This window comes from Limulus polyphemus, unplaced genomic scaffold (assembly GCF_000517525.1).
Source record: "Limulus polyphemus unplaced genomic scaffold, Limulus_polyphemus-2.1.2 Scaffold2870, whole genome shotgun sequence".
Taxonomy (NCBI): Eukaryota; Metazoa; Arthropoda; class Merostomata; order Xiphosura; family Limulidae; genus Limulus; species Limulus polyphemus.
In genome coordinates this window covers 14,969-42,781 of record NW_013668480.1, presented here as the reverse complement: position 1 = coordinate 42,781, position 27,813 = coordinate 14,969, and the positions used below count along the sequence as shown (strand labels likewise).

The 27,813-nt window shown below is 32.8% G+C and overlaps 1 protein-coding gene across 4 annotated transcripts in view; it reads left to right on the top strand.

Annotated features, from left to right (window-relative positions):
- Nucleotides 1-27,813, top strand: part of LOC106468095 (cytosolic 10-formyltetrahydrofolate dehydrogenase-like) — a 38,616-nt gene that overhangs the window by 6,154 nt on the left and 4,649 nt on the right. For all 4 annotated transcript variants that reach the window (XM_013928501.2, XM_013928500.2, XM_022396397.1 and 1 more), the window contains 20 exons: nucleotides 809-957; nucleotides 2,205-2,439; nucleotides 4,401-4,566; nucleotides 6,325-6,429; nucleotides 7,884-7,976; nucleotides 8,501-8,635; nucleotides 11,258-11,386; nucleotides 12,324-12,409; nucleotides 15,409-15,553; nucleotides 15,867-15,986; nucleotides 17,628-17,690; nucleotides 18,115-18,179; nucleotides 19,069-19,290; nucleotides 20,413-20,606; nucleotides 20,871-20,964; nucleotides 22,737-22,836; nucleotides 24,620-24,718; nucleotides 25,300-25,373; nucleotides 26,832-26,923; nucleotides 27,210-27,315. In XM_013928501.2, coding sequence (XP_013783955.1) covers nucleotides 831-957; nucleotides 2,205-2,439; nucleotides 4,401-4,566; nucleotides 6,325-6,429; nucleotides 7,884-7,976; nucleotides 8,501-8,635; nucleotides 11,258-11,386; nucleotides 12,324-12,409; nucleotides 15,409-15,553; nucleotides 15,867-15,986; nucleotides 17,628-17,690; nucleotides 18,115-18,179; nucleotides 19,069-19,290; nucleotides 20,413-20,606; nucleotides 20,871-20,964; nucleotides 22,737-22,836; nucleotides 24,620-24,718; nucleotides 25,300-25,373; nucleotides 26,832-26,923; nucleotides 27,210-27,315 — 2,450 coding nt within the window. In that variant the 5' untranslated portion in view covers nucleotides 809-830. The remainder of the gene's footprint in view (nucleotides 1-808; nucleotides 958-2,204; nucleotides 2,440-4,400; nucleotides 4,567-6,324; nucleotides 6,430-7,883; nucleotides 7,977-8,500; nucleotides 8,636-11,257; nucleotides 11,387-12,323; nucleotides 12,410-15,408; nucleotides 15,554-15,866; nucleotides 15,987-17,627; nucleotides 17,691-18,114; nucleotides 18,180-19,068; nucleotides 19,291-20,412; nucleotides 20,607-20,870; nucleotides 20,965-22,736; nucleotides 22,837-24,619; nucleotides 24,719-25,299; nucleotides 25,374-26,831; nucleotides 26,924-27,209; nucleotides 27,316-27,813) is intronic.

Sequence of the window (27,813 nt, the reverse complement as noted above, 5' to 3'; positions counted from 1 at the left end):
TTATAACACATTTTACTTTTTTATGTACAACAGACTCCTCCAGTTTACTAAAAGCTTGTCACATTTTTTGTAGATACATGTAGTCAATTTAGAATCACAGTCAGCATCTCTTCTGCAAAATGGGGTTGTTCCAGTTTACTCCATGTTTGGTTAAAAATGGGAGTAAAATAAGCAACATTCCAATCCTCATACATCTCCCCACATATCTGATCTTTGATGTCCTTTAAAACCCTTGGGAAAACCTTGTCTGGCCCTGGTGTTTTATGTAACTTTAATCTCTTGATGTTTCTACTTACCACATGGAGATTATTATTTACATCATTCAACTCAATTCCATAGGATGTTTAAGATTCAGGAATATTGCTGTTATATTATCCTTTTCTAAAAACAGAAGAAAATAGTTAAAAGCTTAGTCATGTGATAGTCTTCAAAGAAATATTCCCATCAGCATCCTTTAAAGGTCGAAAATCCCATTTTAACATATGGTTTAAATTTTTATTTTTTGCAAAGGTGGACATGCAAGAACACCCTTGAAGGACCAAACAGTGTCTAGTTGGCTATATGTTATTTGTTACCATTGCAGAAAAACAAACTTCCTTTTGTTCTGTTTACATTAGTAAAGCTCTCATCACACCAAATTGCTTGTGGTATGAACGGGATAGGTTTCTTGAATGTATGTACTTGTTTATTTTACGTAAACTTGCAGGTAAAGAACAAATTATTTTAAGAACTTTGGTTAAAAGTAACAAGTTTTTCAAAGGAATTATAATAAATATTTTTTATCCATACATAGTTCTGTTTCTTTCAGCCTTCTTCTTTAAGTAGCAAACATGAAGATTGCTATCATTGGACAAAGCATGTTTGCAGGTGAGGTGTACAAGTTACTGAAGCAAAATGGGCATGAAATCGTTGCTGTCTTTACAATTCCTGACAAGGGGAATAGGGAGGATCCTGCGGGTAAGGCAACACAGTTCTCGTTCTCCAACACAACTGAATAATTAACCAAATACTGAAATAGAATGACTAAATACAATAAACAGCTTCTTTGTTACTGTAGAATCATCCCTCTATCAATCATTATTAAACATACACTAGATTCCACTGTACTGTGGTTTCTGTGACCGTCTTCATCAAGCGATTAATATGGAAAATGTGGTTTCTGTGACCGTCTTCATCAAGCGATTAATATGGAAAATGTGGTTTCTGTGACCGTCTTCATCAAGCGATTAATATGGAAAATGTGGTTTCTGTGACCGTCTTCATCAAGCGATTAATATGGAATGTGGTTTCTGTGACCGTCTTCATCAAGCGATTAATATGGAAAATGTGGTTTCTGTGACCGTCTTCATCAAGCGATTAATATGGAAAATGTGGTTTCTGTGACCGTCTTCATCAAGCGATTAATATGGAAAATGTGGTTTCTGTGACCGTCTTCATCAAGCGATTAATATGGAATTCACATATCATACATAACGAGAGCAGTACACAGTGATTTATAAACAATAATACATAACGAGAGCAGTACCCCTGCCCAGTACACACAGTGATTTATAAACAATAATACATAACGAGAGCAGTACCCCTGCCCAGTACACACAGTGATTTATAAACAATAATAATTTGTGTTAATATTTTGAAGCCACTGCTGTTCTCAAGTAGAAATGTAATTATAATTTGACTGATGACCTCTCTCTCGACCCTAAGAGGTGGACATCCTTGACCTTTGTATAAAGTTATTCTATCACAATAGTTGCACTATAATAAAAAATTGGAATAACATAATAAATCTCAGTGTGTGTTTAGATATACACTAATCTTGTATTCTTCTTTAGTAATAATGAGAATATGGGTTACAGCATCATGTTGGTAAAGGGTTAGGGGAAAGCATTAGATGCTGTATGGTGCCAACAGGGTATGTTATGAAGTCTTTGTAGACCTTTTTTTTTGCTTATATTAAGGACACTTTTGTACAGGTATTCATAGAAATGGATCATTACATTAAGGACCAGATATATATGTTTACTAAACATTAACCTTAATTAATGTTTGGTAAGGTGATGGTGTGTTTTCGGGGAAACTTTTTCTTTCATCTTATTACTCTTGAGAATTTAATAGATATGAAAAAATTTTGTTAATGATTACAATAAATGTTAATATTTCGTTTACTAAACAGTTTTATAGATTCAGATTTAAAATTGTTTCAGCTACCATTGCTAAAGAAGATGGGGTGAAGGTTTTCAAGTTTCCTCGCTGGCGACAGAAAGGTCAGGCCATACCAGAAGTTGTCGAACAGTACAAGTCGGTAGATGCTGAATTAAATGTCCTACCATTCTGTTCACAGTTTATTCCAATGGAAGTAATTAATCATCCAAAGTATCAATCAATAATTTATCATCCTTCCCTTCTTCCTCGCCACAGAGGTGTATCATCCATTAACTGGTGAGTTGTTTCTATACATAACTGGTGAGTTGTTACTGTACATTAACTGGTGATGTGTCACTGTACATTAACTGGTGAGCTGTTACTGTACATTAACTGGTGAGCTGTTACTGTACATTAACTGGTGAGCTGTTACTGTACATTAACTGGTGAGCTGTTACTGTACATAACTGGTGAGCTGTTACTGTACATTAACTGGTGAGCTGTTACTGTACATAACTGGTGAGCTGTTACTGTACATTAACTGGTGATGTGTCACTGTACATTAACTGGAGACTTTTAACTGTACATTAACTGGTGATGTGTCACTGTACATTAACTGGAGACTTTTAACTGTACATTAACTGGAGACTGTAACTGTACATTAACTGGAGACCTGTAACTGTACATTAACTGGTGACCTGTTACTGTACATTAACTGGTGAGTTGTTACTATACATAACTGATGAGTTGTTACTGTACGTTAACTGGTGTCACTGTACATAATAGGTGAGCTGTTACTGTACTTGAAGTAGTGACTACACCTTAACTGAAGAGTTGTCACTGTACACTAACAGCTCACCAGTTAATTTACAGGGAAATGTAGTCAGTTTATGTACACTAGCTCACAAACTGTTACTGTACACTAAGTCATGAACTGTTACTGTACATTAACTCGCAAGCTGTTACTTTACATTAACTGTTGACCTGTAACTGTACCTTAACTTTTGACCTGTTGCTGTATGTTAACTGTTGACCAGTAATTGCACATTAACTGGTGAGCTGTTACTGTACATTAATTGTTGACCTGTACATGTACCTTAACTGATGAGCTGTTGCTGTATGTTAACTGGTGAGCTGTTACTGTATGTTAACTGGGGAGTTGTCTCTGTATGTTAACTGGTGAGCTGTTACTATTTTGGTTTGCAGACATACCATGCAAACGTAGAATTTTTGTCAGTTATTCAGGTGTAGTTGCAGTTTTTACATAACATATGGTCAAGAAAGTTGTTACCTTCACTCTAACTATCTGTTGTTCTGTGTCATCCCCCAGAGGTAACACATCGCCTGTTCATGGGGAGAAAATAGCTGTAAAGTTGTACTTGTGTATGAAAGTAGAGAGCAGTTTTCGCCAATGATTGGTCAGATGATATCTCAAGGTTACAACCTCCTTTATTTTCTAATGGGAATCACCAGTCACGTAGGTGGCACAAGTCACTCAGGGAAAGCATGATGTTACCATGTAGACTATGTAACATGATGTTTTAACAGCCTCATAAGAGTATCATATGGAGAGATACATGATAGTTGAGATATAGTTTTAAGTAAAAGCAGGCATGCTTTTGTGTTGGTTTCCTTCTATATTAAATGTGGGACCCAAACTGTGATGATCTAAATGCATAACATGCACTTGTTATAATCAAAGATCATTAACTAATACAAAGGACATACTTCAATAGTCTTTGTATTAGCCCTAAACACGTACAACCCAGTCGTGTGAATTAGATTGTTACTGGTTTATTGAATTTAATTACTGTTTTTAGATAAATGGGTAGTATGTTTCTCTTTAATAAATCTTAATAATTCCTGGATAATTATTATCGCAGTGATCACTTGTGATTGCAGAAGTTTCACTATGAATTTCAAATTTTATTCTTTGTAAATAAGTAGGGACTTAAATAATATACTTGCAAAAACTTTATAAAATAATTACAGACCAATCCAACATAAAGTATTAACTGCAGTTAACCTGAGAAATGAGTGATAAGTAAAACAGTTAATCTGTAAGGTGATTATGTGGAGTGTTAAATAAATCCAACTCAACTTACGAGTGCTGCCATGTTTTTTCTTGTTATCTAATACATTTGGAAGAAATTCATTGCATAAGGTTGTCAAATTTTGAGTTAAAGTTGTAGTTGAGAATGAATAACTCAGGTTTATAATGAAGATTTTTCATAATTGTTTATAATTTTTTTTTTCAGGACACTTATCCAAGGAGACAAAAAAGCAGGGCTTTCTGTATTCTGGGCAGATGATGGTTTGGATACAGGGCCTTTACTGTTACAGCGAGAGTGTGAGGTTCTCCCTGACGATACTGTGGATAGTTTATACAACAGATTCATGTACCCTGAGGGAATTAAAGCCATGGTTTGTATCACAGTGACACATTTGTTGATGAAGTTATCGTATGTGTCTACATATCAGTCTAATAATATCATAAAGACACTAATGGTATCAAAATAAAAGAGAAGAATGTAAAGATTGATGTTTGAGTCTATTTCTGTTTAGTTTTCTGTGTATGCACCCTTTTATTATACTTTGCTCCCAAGAACTAGATAAATCATTGTGCTGAGATTAATTTTCAATACTAAAACCTCTAGCAAGTAGAATTAGGCTTCTCTTCAATTTGATTAATCATTAATGAAACGTTTATCCAGTAGAAGTTGACTTCTTTTCCATATAAATAATCATTACTAAAACGTTTATCTACTAGAAGTTGACTTCTCTTCCATATAAATAATCAATACTAAAACGTTTATCTACTAGAAGTTGACTTCTCTTCCATATGAATAATCATTAATGAAACGTTTATCCAGTAGAAGTAGGCTTCTCTTCCATATAAATAATCAATACTAAAACGTTTATCTACTAGAAGTTGACTTCTCTTCCATATAAATAATCAATACTAAAACGTTTATCTACTAGAAGTTGACTTCTCTTCCATATAAATAATGATTATTAAACGTTTATCTACTAGAAGTTGACTTCTCTTTAAGAGAAGTCAACTTCTAGTAGATAAACGTTTAATAATCATTATTTATATGGAAGAGAAGTCAACTTCTAGTAGATAAACGTATACTTCTCTTCCATATAAATAATGATTATTAAACGTTTATCTAGTAGAAGTATACTTCTCTTCCATTTGTGTAATCAGTACTAAAACCTCTAATCAGTAGAAGTATACTTTTCTTCCCCTGAGTGTTTAATTCATTACTATATTTAGTTGTTGCCCTTCATGGATAGTATGTTTCAAATCATGTTTACAAAACGGTAAGCAGGACATTAATAAATTCATCATATTTTTGATCTCTCTTTTCTTATCTTGAAAACAAATGTAACATTTTTTTAGAATTGAGGAAAAATCACTATTGTACGTTTCACAAATACATGATTTATTATGACCATGGTCTTGTCAGTAAAGGCATCATTAGGTACAGACTGGTGAAACCATGGTCTTGTCAGTAAAGGCATCATTAGGTACAGACTGGCGAAACCATGGTCGTAATAAATCATGTAGTTGTGCAACGTACAGCTGTCTTGTTTCCTCAATTCTGTAATTATGGAGTTTCACCAAGTACTGATGGTTTCTAGTATTTTTTAGCTTAAATAATTTTTCCTGGTTTTAATATTTGATTAGGGTCCATGTTTTATGTCCTTATTTAAACATAGTTCTGTATTACCGCTATTGAAGTTTAATATTATAGAAAATGATGAAATGTGGCAAACTTCACAGATTCATGAAAGAAAGTCCAAAGTCAGATAAACATCTCAAGATAACAAGGAGTGACCTTCCTAAATATCAATAGCAACACATATAAAGAATATGTAGCAAATATAACGTGTTTTCAACAGCTACCTAGATAATACTTAGTAATATAGATAAGGCCTAGGTAACATGTGTTTGTAACAGGTACACACTTTATTTGAAGAAAAGCTAGCACACAAGAGTAAGAAGTCTTTAATGTTTTACACATGTCTTCGCATGAAGCTATGTTCAGTACATAAACAACTGAAAAGATTTTGGTTTTGTCAACAACGAATTAGTGATTTTCAATTTTTTTTCAAGGTAAATTGGTGTTTACAGTTATATAATTGTTTTGTATCTATCGTATCTAACACCTTCAGGCAGAAGCTGTTGACATGATAGCCAATGGAACAGCACCCAAAGAAACGCAGCCAGAGGAAGGTGCCACCTATGATCCTTCTCTAAGCAAGAAAGAACTATGCCAGGTATTGGGAAAAATTAAATTTAAGATATAAAGACAAAGCCAACCACAAAATATTTTTGAAAAATTGTACCTTTTGTGTGAAATTAACTGTGCTTAATGTTTTGGTGTAAAAATGTTTTTTGTCAAAGATTATAAAAATAGATTATTGATGATACTTTTGCCTCGTTTTATGTTTCTGATTTCGTTTTCAGAGTTTTCAACAAAACTTCAAGAGATTTAGAAATATATGAATGTATAGTTTGATACGATATCTAACCTTTTCTCACAAAATATCTATCGGTGTAAATTTTCAATGTTTGCCACTAGCCTTCTATCATATCTATGAAGCAAAAGACCACTAGAGAGAGAACTGCTAGCAATCCTATGGAACACCCCATCTCTATGGTGTTGGTGTTCGTAACCTAATCCTGCAACACAATTGTTTTGGCATAGATGACAATTGAACAGAGACACACACACAACCAACACCTGGCACCACCTGGAATTGTACATCATGTCCGCGATAGGAAGAACTGCAATGTAATTGACATCGAGCATGGTCACAGGATGTACAGTGCGGATTTTCAAAAAACAAGTATGCCTGGTCGGACACCACTCACCACAGAGTAGGATCCACAATACACTAGCCACTGTAAATAAAGAAATAACAGAAACAAAGTAAAGAAAAACTAAGTCTGTAGCATAAAGGAAAACGTTGACAAATTTGTGAGCAAAAACAAGCACACCAGTATAGTATTGTCGCCAATCAGAAGTGATTAACGTGTGCAAATGTGGAGAGGGCGCTGGTTAGGATAGGAGTTGTGTCACACTGCTATTGGTGGAGAGCTACTGCATAATCACTTGCATGTGGATATGTAGAAGTGGAAGGCTTATGGTGAGTGTGGAAAATTTGTGCCAGTAGAGGGCAGTACTAACAGAGAAAAGCTATTTTGTGAGAGGAGGTAATTATCTGTCGGAAGATGTTAACTTTAGTTTAATACACGTTTTTTTACAGTTGTTATCAGAGTTGCTGGTGGGATTTGACATTTTTGGATAATATGTAGAGAGATTTACTTAAGATCGCATGCTGAATCAGTATTACAAGATATTCCTGTTGAAGTGGGGTGGAATTTTCCTCTTTACTCGGTTCCAATCCTGCCAGTAATTAAACAGTTTTGCTATTAATCTTAGGCTTAGTGATTAACGTTCCAGACTGAGAACTTGAGACTTTTGTGTTCATGTCCTGTCACTGAAAAATTCTGCTCTGGTCCTTTAGGCTGTGGATGTGTTATAAGATTGAAGATCAGATCATCCTGTTTGATTTGAGTAACTTATGAGTTAGGAGTGTTATTGTTATCTAGTTGCCTTCCCTCTAGTCTATCAGCTCAAAATTAGGGATAGTCTTCTTGTATCTTTGAGCAAAGACTTTTATTGCCGGAGAGAATCCTCATATTTACTTCTTTTACTATCTTGCAGATACACTTTGATCAGTTAACCGGTGAACAGTTGCATAACTTCATTCGAGGAATGGACAAAATCCCAGGAGCGTGGACTTACATTGATGGAACCGTATGAAAACGTTTTCAGTATTATAAAAACTTAAGACAATGAATATTTAAATTTTTTATCAGTTATTGAATATTTGAGTATGTCTTGTGAACACAGTTACGCCTGTTTAATTAACTTTTTACCACTTTTATTAATGTTTTTGTGAATTATTGTGAACATTATCAGATATTTAGTCTTCTCTGTGACGTGTAAATGTAGAAGTGGTATTTTTTGTGTTGTACGAAGGTGGAAATAAAGTATCCCTGTAATCTATGTTAATTGTTAAAGCTGTGGATGCTAAATGTGAGTATGACTTGTGGAAGCTTCAACTTTTATGGCCATCGTGATGTGTGTATTACAGAAAAGATAACATTTTATGCAATAAATCCTTTATTTACTTAGCGTTAATTATACTCAACCAATCCTATGCAGTAGTTTAGAAAATACAAACTTGATGTTGAAATCCTTGCCCCAGAATTAATACTGTCATTTATTAAAAATTAAAGTAAGTTAATGTTATATCTCAGTTGTTTTTTGTTTGTTAGTTTGTAAGGTTGTATGGGTCACGGATGTGGACAGAACCAGTACCAAGTGGTAAACGGGTATCGATAGAAGGAATGAGCCAACCTGCTATTGTTCATCAAGATGGCCTTCTTTTATATGGAAACGATCAGAAATTGGTAAGAGTACTTAATTAAAAAATTATCAGGACATTCTTAGCTTGTTAAGTAATTAATACAGAACTCGGCATTGTCTTGTTGAATGATTAATACAGAAATATTATTGTCTTGTTGAATGATGAATACAAAACTATTATCGACTTGTTGAATGATGAATACAAAACTATTATCGACTTGTTGAATGATGAATACAAAACTATTATCGACTTGTTGAATGATGAATACAAAAACTATTATTGGCTTGTTGAATGTTGAATACAAAACTGTTACTGACTTGTTGAATGATGAATACAAAACTATTATTGGCTTGTTGAATGTTGAATACAAAACTGTTATTGACTTGTTGAATGATGAATACAAAACTGTTATCAACTTGTTGCATGATGAATATATAACTAAGGAATAACTGCACGTTGCTCTATATTTTTATTTATTTAAATATTTGTTGTAATTTGTAGATTTTCTTTAGCTCTGTATTGTATCTTTTAAAGTTAATTATTAAGTTTATGCTTTTGTGTTCAGCTTGCATACGGGCCCGGCATGGCCAGGTGGTAAGGGCGCTCGACTCGCAATCTGCATATCGGGGGTTTGTATCCTTGTCATACCAAACATGCTCGCTCTTTCAGCCATGAGGGCATTAAGTGATGGTCAATCCCACTATTCGTTGGTAAAAGAGTAGCCCAAGAGTTGAAGGTGGGTGGTGATGACTAGCTGCCGTCCCTCTAGTCTATCACTGCTGAATTAGGGATGGCTAGCGCAGATAGCCCTCGTGTAGCTTTGTGCAAAATTCATAACAAACCAAATCTAACCAGCTTGCATATTTGTCTGTGTAATCAATTGGGGATGCACTGTTAAGAAGTTAACTCCAACTGGATATGGTTTGTTTTAAATTCGGGCAAAGAGCATAACCGACAAAATTATCTTCTATTCTTAGGGCTGTGTAAGACCACTAGGTGGCGATTTCTGCTACTTGCTTTGCTTGGTTGTTGATATTATTCTCGGCTGGGCTTGGTATGATACAGGTTGTCGGGTTGCATATGCATCCCTGTAAGTGCTTGAAATTGAGAATGGAATTTCAAGAGCTTGAAAAGGGGCCATTTTTTTTTGAAAAGCACTTGAAAATATTATAATAGCAGAATATATATTGATATATCTAACTTCAACGTATGTTGTGGAGTTGAATACAATAAACAAAATCTTTCCTTTATTTTTAGTCTACATTCATATGTTGAACAATTTCATAGGAAGTTTATAAATTTTCAGCGTAATCCGATTGATTTTGATGTAGATTTTAACTTCCACATAGTGCTTGAAAAACATTCTGAGAGTGCTTGGAAAGTTCTTGAAAAGTGCTTGAAATTGATCTGAACAATTTAGTGTGAACTATGGTTTGTGCTGATACAGAATGTTTACAAATGGTTGTACATATATTAAATTGTAATAAGTTTTTAAAGAAGAAACATAGAAATGTAATAAAGTATATGTTGGGTTTTAATTTACGCTGAATTTGTTACATTTCTGCAGCATTTTCACTCTTCTTCAGCATTCATTCTTCTTCAGGCATCTGTTTTTTTTGAGAAGCATTTAATCTACAGTTGTATCAGTTGTTTTTCTGGCATAATCCTTGGGATTAGGAAGCATAGTGGGTAGTGGTCTCATGAGTGTGTGATGTGATGTGTTCTCACAACCAGAAGTTTATTGGCATTAGTCTAGAGAGTGTGGTACTGTCGGTAGTGGTATCATGGGTGTGAACTGTAGATGTTATGTGTTCTCACAACCAGAAGTTTAGTGGCATTAGTCTAGAGAGTGTGGTACCCTGGGTAGTGGTCTCATGGGTGTGAACTGTAGATGTCATGTGTTCTGATAACTGGAAGTTTAGTGGCATTAGTTTATAGAGTGTGGTGTCCTTGGCAGTGGTCTCATGGGTGTGAACTGTAGATGTGATGTGTTCTTACAACCAGATGTTTATTGGCATTAGTCTAGAGAGTGTGGTGTCATTGGTAGTGGTCTCATGGGTGTGAACTGTAGATGTGATGTGTTCTGACAACCAGAAGTTTATTGGCATTAGTCTAGAGAGTGTAGTACCCTGGGTAGTGATCTCATGGGTGCGAACTGTAGATGATGTGTTCTTACAACTGGAAGTTTAGTGGCATTAGTCTAGAGAGTGTTGTACTTTGGTTAGTTGTCTCACCTAGCCAGTCCAGTTGCTTGGAAGGATGTTGTCCAGTACTTCAGAAACATAAGATTAGAAATATCATCTTTTTAAGATTTATTTTCTGGTAGAAAGTAGTATCAATAACACCATCAGTTTCAAACTACAGGAAAAGATCTGTGAAGTTGTACTCGCAAACTGTACTGAGCTTCTTAATTACGTTATTTAATGATTAATATGTTGGAATTAGTATTACATGATGTCAATAGTATGAATTCCATGTACCACAGAACAGTCAATGATTTCAGCTGAACACACAAGTTTGACATTGTTCATTAATAAAAATGTTGATTCTTGGTCAAAACTAGTGGGATGGAGTAAAACTTAAGAATTTTGTTAGTTTGTTGCTCTACTAATGCTTTCCTTCTGCTTGCTAACTTAGGACTATTTCTCTTCTTATTTTACACCAGGTTAACGTTCAGACACTTGCAACTGAAGATGGAAGGATGTTTAAAGCTTCTAAGTATGGAGAGACTGATGATTCCAAAGAAGATATTGAACTTACCGAAGAAGAAAAAACACTTGCGGAGACTCTCCAGGTTTGTCTTATGCTAGATAAATCTTTGATTTTATTTAAAATGTTTTTTTTTGTTAGGTAATATTTTCAAATTAGGTTTAAGCATATTTGTTTTCACAATTTTATGAGCATGCGAAATTTGCACTAGTCTATAGCTTGAGATTATTATTATCATATAGGGTTATTTGAAAAGGTGGTTTTATTTTTAATGTTTTTTTTAACTTTAAATGTTTAGAGTTAATAAATAAAGACCTTATTCAAAGCAATATATGCTTTTCAGATACAAGTTTTTTACGATATATACTTATTCTTATGAATATCCATCTGATTTTCATCAACAACTACTTTGTACTTGTACAAAACTAGCTAATAACTTGTAGAATCTGATGAACAAAACTAGCTAATAGCTTGTAGAATCTGATGAACAAAACTAGCTAATAACTTGTAGAATCTGGTGAACAAAACTAGCTAATAACTTGTAGAATCTGGTGAACAAAACTAGCTAATAACTTGTAGAATCTGGTGAACAAAACTAGCTAATAACTTGTAGAATCTGGTGAACAAAACTAGCTAATGACTTGTAGAATCTGGTGAACAAAACTAGCTAATAACTTGTAGAATCTGGTGAACAAAACTAGCTAATGACTTGTAGAATCTGGTGAACAAAACTAGCTAATGACTTGTAGAATCTGGTGAACAAAACTAGCTAATGACTTGTAGAATCTGGTGAATAACAACTGTGTTAATGACTTGTAGAATCTGGTGAATAACAACTGTGTTAATGACTTGTAGAATCTGGTGAACAAAACTAATTATGGCAAGTTGATACTGAAAATAATTTTATAATCATTGAGCCAAGTGATTGTACGTTAGCATATTAGTGACTTTACAATATTACTACACTTCAGTTCAAGTTACATTTACGTGTGAAACTTTTTACCTTCTATCAACAATATTAGACAATATGGGCTGGCATCCTCAACATTGGAGTTTCCGAGGAGACTGACTTTTTCAAAAGTGGAGCCGGGTCAATGGACGTGGCAAGGTAACAGTTAAAAATAGTTTGAAGAATTAGTTTTGCGTTTATAGGTTTCTTAGGTGAAATAAATATCACCTAAAGATTTTTGTTGAATGGACAATAATTACTTTGTTGTGAGTTATTAACTGGACCATCTATTTATTATGTTAATTTGTTTGAAAGATGAGGATTAATGAATAATGTTAAAGAGTTTTTTTCAGAATTTTGTTAAATAAGCAGTTGTTCCTCTGAGTCTCTTCTAAAGTTAAGTAACTAATTTTATTTCATTATTCCTGCAAATCTGTGTTAGTTTTTACATAATGCCATGGTACAATTACTTTTCTTCGATTCTTCTCTAAAGTAACTTGTTTCTGTCTTTTATTCCTTCAAATCTCTTTTATTTTTTACCTAATTTTTTGATTCAGTTAATTAATAGTTAATTTTATTCAAATAAATTTACATTTCATTATGCTTTTTTAAGTAGGTATAAGTTGCATTACCACAAGGTCAATTTTCACAAGAGTGCAGCGTACTTGTTTTGTCAAAGCCAAGAGGTTTGATACATAAATTACACTTTTTGTTTTTTTTCCTTCAAAGAATGAAATAATTAAATATAAACGTTTATTATAGTTTGTTTCCGTTATGTGAAACCAAACTGGCATTTCTTTGCTCTATTTATGAAACATGTTTCTTTTCACTAATTATTAACTTGAAAATGTGGAAGATTGACTTTTGACGGTGTAAAAGAAGGCAAGGCTTTTTCTTGCAGAAAGTGCAAAGCTAATTTCTCAAGGAACATATAAATGCTCTTGTGAGTTTTTTAAAATCAAGATCCATGTTGTAGTTGGCTTATGTTATTTCAATTGATAGAATTGACGTTATTCAATATTACTGTGGATAGTGTGTTTACACAGGGCACCAACTCGAAGGAGGCACCAGTTGATTGATTGACTAACAAAATGAACTAACGGGTTGGGGGTGCCAAATTTACATGTCACACAGGGCACCATCAAACATCAGTATGCCATTGTTGTCATATAACAGAGTTTTCATTTCACATAAGAATTTAATTGTTTTGTTAGTTTCATGACATTAGAATTTAACTACTATGTTACTTTTGTGACATTTAGAGTTTAACTGCTTTGTTCGTTTCATGACATTAGAGTTTAACTGTTGTATTAGTGTCCTGAGATTAGAGTTTAACTATTTTGTAAGTTTTGTGACATTAGAGTTTAATTGTGTTGTTAGTTTCACAACATTGGTTTAACTGTTTTGTTAATTTCATAACAGTAGAGTTTAAATGTTGTGTTAGTTTCATGATGCTAGAGTTTAGCTGTTGTGTTAGTTTCGTGATGTTAGAGTTTAGCTGTTGTGTTTGTTTCATGACATTAAAGCTTAACTGTTTTGTGACATTAGAGTTTAACTGCTTTGTAAGTTTTGTGACATTAAAGTTTAGCCATTTTGCTAGTTTTGTGACATCAAAGTTTAATTGTTTTGTTATTCTCTGTTAACTCAGTTATGCACTAAAGAAATGGTTGCTTGATTATACTTTGGTTGCACAATTGTAAACAATTTTTGGTAGTTTCATACTTTTATTTTAACTGGAGTATACCTTAACTAGTTGTTACAGTCCCAGTATTGTGTGAGTGCGGCTACATATATAATACTTTTCTGTATCACTCAACACTTTGTGAATAAGTTAGTTAAGTACTAGATGACAGTCCAAGGGGGTTGTATTCACCCCTTATGTGTAGGCCAGTTAGTTGAGTGCTAGATGACAGTCCAAGGGGTTGTATTCACCCCTCGTGTGTAGACCAGTTAGTTGAGTACTCGATGACAGTCCAAAGGGTTGTATTCACCCCTCATGTGTAGACCAGTTAGTTGAGTAGATGACAGTCCAAGGGGTTGTATCCATCCCTCGTGTGTAGACCAGTTAGTTGAGAACTAGATGACAGTCCAAGGGGTTGTATTCACCCCTCGTGTATAGACCAGTTAGTTGAGTACTAGATAACAGTCCCTCATGTGTAGAGCAGTTGTCTCATAGGTGGGAGAAGACAGTTTAATGATGTTACCATTGATCTTCTGTCTTTATGATGTACTATCAGTTCTTCATCTTTTGTTTTTCCTAACAACACCATATGGTACTTTATTCTGCATCAATTATGTTTCCTCTGACTGTCGATGAAGACCTTCCGTGGTTGCCATTTTCACGTTACTAGTATATAGTATCTAGGAGGTTGATAACTTGCCAGTAAAGTTGTACTGGAATTGGTACAGGGGCTTTTCTTGTAAGTGGCCAACTTCATCATTCAGTGTTACCCTGGTACGGCCTGCCAAATAAAATTAGGTGATGTTCTTACCATGCAGTTGCTTTACTTTCTGTCATCTATCTGAGGACCAACCACCAAATTTTCCACAATGTAGAGTATGATATGTTGGTAGCACTGTCGAACAGTAATTTTTGTTTTATTACTTGCTTGGTTATTATGATGTTATGTTTTCTGACTGTGTATTTCAGTGGTAATCGGAAAAAAGGTGGTTTATTTTACATAATCATAATTTGTTGGGAAAGTATTAAGAACTTTAATCAAAAATTACTTTATACAAATAAAACTCGCAGGTTTACAGCTTTTTTTTTTAAGGAAGAAAACATTAGTTTATAATGAACGAGGAGAAACGTTTTACTGTAAAAATATTGGAGAGGATGTTTATAAGTTTTAAGTTATATATTCGATTTGTTTTACCGTTATTTTGATTGATATTAATGAATTGGAAAAACAAGCAGTTACATAAATATGGCTTGAGAGAAGAATGTTTAATCAAATTTGGTAATTCACATTCAGTTAAACATTTGTTATTTTTTTGCACCCATTGTTCTTTGAAAAAATTTAAATCATCAAAAATGGAGAAAAAAAAGAAACAAACATGGTAACCTCACACACACAATCTTTGTTGTTAAGATGTCGGTCGTGTTTTTTCTACATCTATTGATTTCGATTAGGGAATTGTATTTTCTTCTCTCGTAGATTAGTAGAAGAAGTGAAAGAAAAATGTAAAGTAGAACTTGACAACGAAGATGTTTACATGGCGACAGTATTTGGAGAATTTGTAAAAACAGTTGTTCTGAAACAAAGAGGAGAATCGTCTGGTCCTACACTTGTTTATGATGAGGTAAGGTCATTTTAAAGAATTTTAGAAAATAAAATACTTATTATCTTTACAAACAGACAAGATTTTCTTTGAAAATAAATTACAATTTAGCCTTCAAGAAATTTCATTAAATTCCCATTTGTTTAAAAAGTTTTGTTAGACTTACACAGTATCTAATTTTAAAATGATCAAAAAAACCTTTAGTTATTATAAAAAAAAAATGTTTTTTTTCAATTTACTGAATATCATTCATGAATTTTGTTGTAAAGAATATTCACATTTGAAAATTAAAAGAAAATAAATGCCATATATATGTGTCTTGTTCATATTTTAGGTCAAGATTTCTGCAAACAATATGACACTGACCATTCCTCACCAATTATTCATCAACAATCAATTTGTGGACTGTACTAGTGGCAAAAAACTTCGATCTATCAACCCTACAACTGAAGAGGTTTGGATGTGCTGTTAGGACTATATTTTCAACAACCCATAACTTGCTTTGTAATATGACTGCATAGACATGATATTTAGACACAATGCTGTCTTGGATAAGTGGCATATTCTGGATCAATATTATATTTATTGTTCTGTAGGCATACATATCACTCGTACAGAAAAGTATTTCTGTACATAAGCATACTAATCAGTAGTACACCATAATTCCCAAAAAGTATCAAGTGTATAACGTGTAATCACCTAAGATGTTACATAATTGGTACAGTAAAGCTCGGTTATGTCTATTTAGTTTGAAACTTTACCAATGGTTCAGACATGACTAACAGTTACGGGCTCTAAGTTAATAGTACTGTTTTTGTTTCCTTTTGTGAGTTGATTGTATGGCACTGAGCAAAGTTATGTATTATATTTTGAACTGGTAGTTTTGTTGAAGTTGCTTTGTTCAAATTTGTTAAAAGTTAACAAAGACCTTACAGTGGTCCCAGCAGTAATTTATAACTGACCAAGTGTTGATGATATGATAAAGAGTAACTTCTTTCAAGTTTGTCCAAACACTTAGCACAATAACATAAACACAATATAAAGGACCTTAAAGTTATTGTCTGTGTACACGTAGTAAATCTGAGCTCATGTTATCATGGCAGCCTACTAAACAAGTTCCTGGTACTCCAAAAAATATATATACAATATAATGGTGCCAATGGTATAAGCTATTTATTAATTGTCACTATGGTTTATGTAATTAATTTGTAAGAAATAGTTTCCAAACTAATGTAAAAACATAACTATCACTTGTAACCAGGGGATCCGGTTGAATATAACACCTATTGGGAACATGCTACATTAAGGTAATGTAGTACTTGGAATGTTCATGTCACATGTTTCTTCCAGTAATGTTTAAACACATGCTATAAGGCAGTTGTTCTGAAACTTTTCAGGCTCACATACCACCTTTTGTTTAGAAATATTTTTAAAGTACAAACCCAGGCCTAATTTAAAAGAAAAAAGACTAACTTATTACCAAATTATATTCTTAAAACTTGCCCATTAATGGGTAAGATGTGATTATTTTTTTTGGCACAATTGAAAAAAATGTGTTGCGATTTTTGTAAACTTGAAGGAAAGAAAACTGGTCATTCTACGGAAGTTGAGGACAAGTCTAGAATAAAGAGAGTAATGTGTATATGTACATGGAAATCTTGCATTAGGCTTATTACAAGTTCTATACTTTTTACATTAATTTTTTCATGTACCACAGATATTGGCTCCATCTACAATCAGTTGTGTGTACTACAGTTTGAGAATTACTGCTGTAAGGTATTTCATGTGGACTACTTCTTTAAGAAGAAAATATGCAAAGACTAACTGTGTGTTATTTAGCATTGTGAAACTGTAAAGACACTACTTTACACGAAGCTTTTCTCCTTTTCCCTTTTAAACAATATGCCAAGACAAGTCTGGATTTTGATAATTTATTTATGTACGTTTTTAAAAAAACAGATTGGACTTTTGGATGATACAAATGTGTTACCTTTTTTATTAACATATGTTGGTAATCTGTTATAAAAAGATGAGTATACTGGGAGGTTAAGAAATTTTCATCACTTTTTTATATATATTACATTTTCCTGTGCAGATGATATGTGAAGTAGAGAGTGCATCAGTTGACGATGTAGACAGAGCTGTCAAGTGTGCAAAGGTACATAATCTAGTGTTCATTAGCTATATAATAAGTATCTGATCAGAGGGTTTATATGACAGCTAATAAATGTAGCTAAATAATGTAGTAAAATAATGTAGATAGAGCTGTCAAGTGTGAAAAGAATAGGTAATGAACACTAGATTATGTACCTTTGCACACTTGACAGCTCTATCTACATTATTTTACTACATTATTTAGCTACATTTAATAAGTATCTGATCAGAGGGTTTATATGACAGCTAATAAATGGTAACTATTTACTTCTGACAATTTAAAAATGCTAGTAATTATATGTAGATGGTTGAAATAGTGTTTCTGAAATATGCCAATAATTTAATATTTAAGTTCCTCAACGTATGAAAATATGCTTTTCTTTCTACCTAAAATATTTCTTTTATATATAAAAACTAATGTTTTACAGGCTGCATTTGAAGATGGAGAATGGGCCAGAATGAATTCAAGAGACAGGGGACGTCTTATGTTTAAGTATGTACCTGTTTTCAAGGTTGTTGAAAGTTAGGGATGGCTGTCACTATTTGATCCTATAGGCTTAACACCATAACTTATACGGATGTGAGATCAGTTTGATTTAGTGTGCTTAAAATAACATAAATACTTTCTTACTGGAAACCCATAATGAACATGTTAAGAATGAAAGCTTCTGAGGTTTTGTTAAGGATTGTTATGAAAAACTTTGAATAACCTCAAACAATCAATGTATCTACTTTTGTTAGCATAAAGTAAAGTTGCACATTGAATTTTTATATGTGCAAATTAGGTTACACTGAAAATATATTTTCACGTGATACTTTGTTTACTTCATTATTTGATGAAATATTTAAAGTTTTTGAAATAAATCAACTACTGTATATTTTGCATTTCAATAACATTCTCAGTTTTGTTCCAACTTGAATACAATGGCTACACTATTAGTTTTTTACCAGTATTTCAAAGCACACCTATCTAGTTAGGTATTTAGGCTTAGATATATAGAAAATAAAGAGTTTTATAATATTTCTGAAAGTTATATATTCTTAATTTTTAAAGTTGAGTCTCATATTATTGTGTTAAAAATAAAATAACTATTTTTCAAATAAAAGATCTTGCTTACATTTTAGTTTAAAATGAACCTTAGTTATATAATTGGTGAGATGTTTTTGTTTCATTCAAATAACCAGACTCCTCATGCTCCTTTTTTTTCAGAGGATCTTGCTAACATCCTTATCAATGACTGGGTTATTTTATGTATATATATTAACAAATTAAAGGATTAATTCTTTATTTATTTATTTTACATTAATTAGGAGTGAAATAGTAAAAATTTAATATCGTGAACTTTAAAAGTATTTATATATATTTTTTGTGCGTATTTCAGACTTGCAGACCTTATGGAAGAACACAAGGAGGAACTTGCGACAATAGAAACTCTTGATTCTGGTGCTGTATATACTCTTGCTATCAAGACACATGTAGGAATGTCCATTGATACCTGGAGGTATTTTGCAGGCTGGTGTGACAAAATCCATGGGTCCACCATTCCCATCAACCATGCGAGGCCTAATCGAAACCTCACATTCACTAAAAAGGAGCCAATTGGGTGAGAAATACTGACTCAATTTTAGTTTATAGTTAAAGTTTTGTTTGGAACTAAGGATTAAGTTTTACTGGTGTAACAGTAAATAGCCCATTAACCATGCTAGGCCTAATCGAAACCTCACATTCACCAAAAAGGAGCCAATTGGCTGAGAAATACTGACTCAATTTTAGTTTATAGTTAAAGTTTTGTTTGGAACTAAGGATTAAGTTTTACTGGTGTAACACTAAATAGCCCATTAACCATGCTAGGCCTAATCGAAACCTCACATTCACTGAAAAGGAGCCAATTGGGTGAGAAATACTGACTCAATTTTAGCTTATAGTGAAAGTTTTGTTTGGAACTAAGGATTAAGTTTTACTGGTGTAACAGTAAATAGCCCATTAACCATGCTAGGCCTAATGCAAGTTTCATATACACTATAAAATGATACCACTTTGAAGAGAAATAATTTATCAATTTGGGATTTGTAAATTAATTAAAATCTCATATTTGAAAAAATAAATAATTTGATAATGAAAAAGAAAATCAATTTAATCAAGTCCTTAGTTGAAAAGATTACACTCTTATATAAATAGATAAACATTTTGTGTTTTATATTATCAAAAAACAATCAATATCAAGTAGAAATAGGCTTGTTAAAATTCATCACCATACTTATCTAGGAACTTACTTTTTATAGATTGTTACAAGGTATTAGCTACAATACTTAGATAGGTGATTACTTTTTATAGGCTTGTTATAAAGACTTGGTCACCGTACTTACCTAGCCCGTGATGCTTCAGTAACTAGTTTTTATATTTAATATAGAAATTCTGCTGCTTAAGCGTTTCACTATAGTGCAATCATGCTGGTATTCTAGACAATATTCTAGTCAGATACTGGTGTATTGTATCTGAGATGGATCTTAATATTCACCTGAAGTCAGATTTCATTTTTATATAGCCAGATTTAGTGACTACCTGTAAATGTGTTTTGATAACGATATTCATATTACTGTAGCCAGAGTCTGGCAATCACATAGCTTTATATAGCCAGATTTTGGTAATTACATAGGCTTCAGAATAGCTGGTTTTTTTTGTGTGTGAGTTTTTTCTCTGACGTCTTACAAAAACATTTCTTCAGTGTCTGTGGAATTGTTACACCTTGGAACTACCCTTTAATGATGGTATCATGGAAGATGGCTGCTTGTATTGCTGCTGGTAACACAGTGGTTCTAAAACCTGCCCAGGTGTCACCACTGACTGCTCTCAAACTTGCTGAACTAATAGTTCGTGCTGGTTTCCCTCCTGGAGTGATTAACATACTACCTGGAGCAGGTCAGCTCAGTTTGATTTTCTGTGAGATGTAAATCATTTTGATGTAAACAAGTGGTAAAATTCCTCTTTTAAGTTTTGATGTAACTATTACATTCTAGGTAGTTTGTATTTTATTGTTGAAATTTCAATAGGTTGATTGTGAAATGTAAGAAAATATTTTTTTTCGTGTAAGTCGTTTATAAGCTTATCTATGAAATGTAAATGTTATTCATAACTTGACAAGAGAGACTGACTGATGATTATAAAAATTTCCTTTCGTTTCAGGAAGTTTATGTGGACAGGCTATTGCAGACCACCCACTTGTTAGAAAGTTAGGTTTTACTGGTTCAACACCGATCGGTATGCAAATCATGAAAAGGTAGGTTGTTTCTTGAGTAACTGTGCACCAAGTTGGTGTTGTAGTACTGTATAGTTAAATCAATGTCTGGTGTTGTAGTACTGTATAGTTAAATCAATGTCTGGTGTTGTAGGACTGTATAGTTAAATCAACATCTGGTGTTGTAGGACTGTATAGGTAAAACAACATCTGGTGTTGTAGGACTGTATAGGTAAAACAACATCTGGTGTTGTAGGACTGTATAGTTAAAACAACGTCTGGTGTTGTAGGCCTACAACACCAGACGTTGTTTTACCTATACAGTCCTACAACATCAGACGTTGTTTTACCTATACAGTCCTACAACATCAGACGTTGTTTTAACTATACAGTCCTACAACACCAGATGTTGATTTAACTATACAGTCCTACAACACCAGATGTTGATTTAACTATACAGTCCTACAACACCAGATGTTGATTTAACTATACAGACGTTGTTTTAACTATACAGTCCTACAACATCAGACGTTGTTTTAACTATACAGTCCTACAACATCAGACGTTGTTTTAACTATACAGTCCTACAACATCAGACGTTGTTTTAACTATACAGTGATGTTGTAGGACTGTATAGTTAAAACAACGTCTGATGTTGTAGGACTGTATAGTTAAAACAATGCCTGATGTTGTAGGACTGTATAGTTAAAACAACGTCTGGTGTTGTAGTACTGTATAGTTAAATCAACATCTGGTGTTGTAATACTGTATAGTTAAATCAACATTGGGGTTGTAATACTGTATAGTTAAATCAACATTGGGGTTGTAATACTGTATAGTTAAATCAACATTGGGGTTGTAATACTGTATAGTTAAATCAACATCTAGTGTTGTAGTACTGTATAGTTAAATCAACATTGGAGTTGTAGTACTGTATAGTTAAATCAACATCTAGTGTTGTAGTACTGTATAGTTAAATCAACATTGGGGTTGTAATACTGTATAGTTAAATCAACATTGGGGTTGTAATACTGTATAGTTAAATCAACATTGGGGTTGTAGTACTGTATAGTTAAATCAACATTGGGGTTGTAATACTGTATAGTTAAATCAACATCTAGTGTTGTAATACTGTATAGTTAAATCAACATTGGGGTTGTAGTACTGTATAGTTAAATCAACATTGGGGTTGTAGTACTGTATAGTTAAATCAACATGGTTGACAAGGGTATGAAAAAGCATGTGTGGAATTTGGGACTGAAATATGGGGAGAGGATGGGAGGGCAAAAAATTCTGAATTAATTATTGTAAATGGTATGTGTATACTATATCCCAAAGCAAAAGGGGAATAAACCCACCATTGTTCCACCTGTGGGAAACAGTAATTGTCTTTATAGTTAGTTTAGACTGAATTCAGAGTACTATTCATTAAAATCAATTATTGTGGTTTTTAAGGGTAAGGAAATTGTTTAATTGTAGCACAAAATAAACAACAGAAGTCAGAATATCAGTGAGCTTCTAATAGTTTTGTGTGTCACATTTCATGGCCTTTTAAATGTATTATTGATATGTGTTAGACTTTCATGTGCATAATTTTTATTGTAAAAAATGTAAATAAAAAACACACATTCACCATTCAAACACACTGCTTATGCATAAGTTTTATATTTGTTTTCATGGTCTTACATTTTATTTTGTTTTTGCCGATGGGCTTTAAAGTTTATCTCCTTTATAATTTTTTTCATATTTGGCAAAATCAGGTTGTTATTTATTTATGTTTTTTTTGCTTCTTGGGAATTTTTTATCTTTAATAGCTGTGCCGTGTCAAACTTGAAGAAAGTTTCACTAGAACTAGGCGGAAAATCACCTCTGATCATCTTTAGTGATTGTGACTTGGATCGTGCTGTGAGGCAGGTTAGCATGTCCAAGGGTTTCAGGGCTAGTTTTGAACATCCATCTTGTGGAAAAATTATTTATAACAAAAATAATTTAGTTGAAAACTTGTGACTGTAACGATCAGTTGTAACGTAAACAAAATTAACTTTGATACTGGATTGATTTCTATGCTACTTTCTGTTGTTGTCATAAATCCTATTACGAGCAATTGGTAAATTCAGGTTTTTTACTTCATCAAATAACAATGAAAATGTAACTTGCATATGATCACACATTTCCAGTGTTTATTTAGCGATCGCACCCTACCTTTATTTTTGTAATATTTTACTGAATTACATTTCTAGACCTGACTCTTCTAAAAAACAAAGAACTGATAAGAAAGTGCTTGACCAGCCGTCACAATATACTGTTTCCTAAGGGTCCACGAGCTTGAATATTTTTTTTAATATTTTAAAACATAATTGAAAGTACTGCTAGGCTTAGGAGAAATGTGGAAGAACTAAAGTGGACCCTGAAATTATATATTTACTTTAAAAATATACGTGTATCTAAGAATGTCAACTGGAAATAGAAGTAAAATAAGTTAATATTAAATTACTTAATCTTAAAATGATGATATTTGAGGTTGTACAATGAGACGTATATTTCTGAAGTTTCGTAAGTGATGTAAAAAGAGTGAAAAAAAATAATTTGTTGGTTCTGGGATTGATTGAAGCTTCTGAGTTTTGCCTGGAAAAAGACACAAAATGGTTTATTTATTCTCTAGATGCTTCTGTTGGCTTGGCATTAAGTTTAAAAACCTTTCATACTAAACAGAGGCTCGGGCCCATAGGCATCGGTTTTTTTGGCATTTCAGTATGATATTGATCATGGTTTTTCTATCCTGAATTTTCAAGACACTAACTGGGGATTCAGGATGTTTCCAAATAGAATTGGGGCACAGGCCCTGTGTGCTAGTGCCTAGTGATGCCTCTGATGGTAAAAATCAAATTTTGATAACAAAGGTGGGCAGGGAACAGATAGCCCATTGTGCAGCTTTGTGCTTAACAAGAAACAAACAAATTTCCCAGCTTTCTGATTGATGAACAGTCCATCGGGATTATTTCCTAGCTTTCAGATTGATGAATAGTTCATCAGGGGTTATTTCCTAGCTTTCAGATTGATGAATAGTCCATCAGGGGTTATTTCCTAGCTTTCAGATTGATAAATAGTCCATCAGGGGTTTGAAAGTACTTTCAAACCTGTAATGAAAGACTGAATGTTCATCAGTCCAAAAACTAGGGGTAAATAAACATTTTTGTGTCTTTAAATAAGTTTTATATTTATTTTTACTACGTAAAAGAATTTTCAACATTTTGTCTCTTTCAATCTGAATACTGCTTTAGTTATTCTGAAGTAAAGCAAAGAGTCTTGATGGTATAATTGTTTTTTCCTGGCTTAGAAGTAAAATTGAACCGAGTTGTTAATAAAATGTGAAATTCAGATGTCATATTACATTATAAATAAGCTAAGAAATAAACAAAACTATTAAATTATTTTGTTTTGTCATGTCAGGTGAAAGAGTGTAAGTTAAGTATCTTAAGGTTTGGAGTTGTTCTTACAGTTTGTATGTTAAGTATCTTAAGCTTTGGAGTTGTTCTTACAGTTTGTATGTTAAGTATCTTAAGGTTTGGAGTTGTTCTTACAGTTTGTATGTTAAGTATCTTAAGCTTTGGAGTTGTTCTTACAGTTGTCAAAGCTTCTTTCTGACTAAATTGTACCTAAAGCGGGTTTTGATAAAATGTTTTTGTTTTTCTTTAAGGGGATGGGTGGAGTGTTTTTTAACAAGGGAGAGAACTGCATTGCTGCTGGTCGGTTGTTTCTTGAAGAATCCATTCATGATGAATTTGTGAAAAGAGTGGTAAAAACTTGTTTAACTATGTTTTCCTAATTTCTAAACGAATACAAATAGAGTATAGGTATCGGGTTTAAAGGAATTTGTAGATGTAATTTTGATTTTAGTTTTTGAGTGAGATTTGACGTGCATTGGAATTAAAAGTTTAAAATTCTGTAAATTTATGGTTCTCACTCTGCTGTCAGTGGTCCGTAGTCTACCTTCGTGTGGTCTAAGGAAAATTTTTATAATTAAGGAAAGTATAGACCCTGTCATTGTCCACTGAGATAACAAAATATAATCAGGTCCTCCCCAATCAATGACATTTGAGAACCATTGTGTCTAATATTCTGCTTCTAGAATATTAAAAACAACTTTTAATACAAAGAACAGACGCAATAAAACATTTTATTAAGGTAATGCTATTTTGATTTTTTTATAATTAGTTGACTAATGTCATTGAAACTCACATTAAATTTAAACCAAATCAAATGGCAGTAAGTACTGTATGTAAATTATAGTATCAGTGGATTTAAAAATAATCTTGTTCCTTAAAAGTTGGATTATGTGAAATATACATTTCATTAAAACTTTCTTTTGTTTCTAAGGTTGAAGAAGTTAAGAAAATTAAAATAGGAGATCCACTGGATCGATCCACATCGCATGGCCCCCAGAATCACAAGTTAGTATAATCTATCTTTTTCTTTTTTAACTGAGTTAGTTTTTATTGTATTATTCTCTTTAAATATTGTATTTGTTTCTTGAATTTATTTCCATAAAAGTTATGTGTGAAACAAAGTGTTCTTTTTTTTTTGGACTCACAGCAGTCTTCTGCAAACTTATCTTTCTCCTTCAAACTTGCAAGTCTCTCTCCAACTGACAACAGTCTCCTTCAAACTGACAACAGTCTCCTTCAAACTTGCAAGTCTCTCTCCAACTGACAACAGTCTCCTTCAAACTCATAAGTCCCCCTCATACTGACAACAGTCTCCTTCAAACTGACAACAGTCTCCTTCAAACTCACAAGTCTCTCTCCAACTGACAACAATCTCCTTCAAACTGACAACAGTCTCCTTCAAACTGACAACAGTCTCCTTCAAACTTGCAAGTCTCTCTCATACTGACAACAGTCTTCTTCAAACTTGCAAGTCTCCCTCATACTGACAACAGTCTCCTTCAAACTTGCAAGTCTCCCTCAAACTGACAACAGTCTCCTTCAAACTTGCAAGTCTCCCTCATACTGACAACAGTCTCCTTCAAACTCCCAAGTATCCCTAAACTGACAAAAGTCTTTTACAAGCTTTCATACTTAGAGCTTATGTGCAGATTTTGTAATTTCAGACAAATAAAATATTTCACTATTAAAATAATACTTAACTTTACACAGAAGCATCTGAACATTTAATAATAACTATAAGCTTTTTTCCACGATTTAAACTTCCAAGTAATAAGCGTCAGGCATATACATATATAAATTTTGGACACTGTAAAGTGCTTGATATTGAAATATAATCTTTTGTAATGGTTATCTGAATATAATATTTCAGATTTTACTTTTTAATGAAATTCTAAAATTAAATAAAATGTTCTTTTTTTTGCATTACCAAACATATTAGTATATGAAATACAAGATATTAAAAACACTAACCTTAAGGTGTTATTACCAATTGTTTCATCATGATAGGATTTATAGTATTGATAACTGTATTTGTACTTCAAGTCCCTGTCTTTATTTCTAGCCTAAAATGCTTGATTGATTACAAAAAAATTATTTTGATTAATGAACAATGATTAATGATTTATTGGTTTTAAACTTTCAATCACATCAGTTATCAATATCCTTGAGGATCTGAATGAAGTTTTCATAATTGAAAAACAACAATAATAGTAACTTTTAGAAGAATGTGGGCCGAAACATTCGAATAATTAAAATCGGAACTTGCCTACTGTAAAAGTTGTTGTTATTGTATTTTTAGATTAATTATTCAGTTCAGCATATTCTTCACAAAACATCAAATTATCTTAATATTGGATGCTTATAAAATGTTTGAGGTAGGGGCACCTCTCAAGGATGTTATATATGTGTGTGTGTGTGTCGATACCTCCATGAACTTTTAATAAAAAAGTTCTAATTTGTCAGAGCTCATCTTGACAAGTTGATTGAATACTGTGAGATTGGAGTTAAAGAAGGAGCTACACTGGTGTACGGAGGGAAACGTCTTCAACGTTCAGGTAGGATGTTTGTTAAATGGTCTTAATGTTAAGAGATGCAGGAATTTGCCTACGTGAAAGTTTTTAACGTTAAGTAAATTTATTTGTAATTTCTTATGTCAATACAGTCACATCGAGACTTTCTCTGTACAGACATCATTTTGACTGTAGTTGAAATATATATTCCTAGAGTGAAAGCTAGAAACAAATAGAAATTCACAAACTCTCAGTCAAAGCTATGATTTGTTCTGGTGTTTATTAATGAGAACAGTGAAGTATTATATACGTGTGTGTTTTTATATTGTAGGCTTTTTCTTTGAACCAACAATATTTACAAATGTAGAAGACCACATGTACATAGCCAAAGAGGAGTCCTTTGGTCCAATCATGATAATTAGCAGATTTAAAAATGGGTTAGTAATAAATCTTATTTTCTTTCTGGGTACAGATTTACACTGTTTTTATTTATTTCCAGGATTAATATGTTACAACTACAATACTTTTTTAAACTGGAGTGTAGAATATAAATAAATTGAAATATATTAAAGTAAGTTAAAGATACGTCTTTATAATGATGTTTTATGTGTTAAAGATGTGTGTTTATAATGATGTTTTATGGGTTAAAGATGTGAGTTTATTTCAGTGCTTTCTGTGTTAAACATGCGAGTTTATTCCAATGTTTTCTGTGTTAATTCCAATTTTTCTGTGTTAAAGATGTGTGTTTATTCCAGTGTTTTCTGTGTTAATTCCAATTTTTCTGTTTTAACGATGTGTGTTTATTACAGTGCTTTCTGTATTAAAGATGTGTGTTTATTCCAATGTTTTCTGTGTTAATGATGTGTGTTTATTCCAATGTTTTCTGTGTTAACGATGTGTGTTTATTCCAATGTTTTCTGTGGTAATGATGTGTG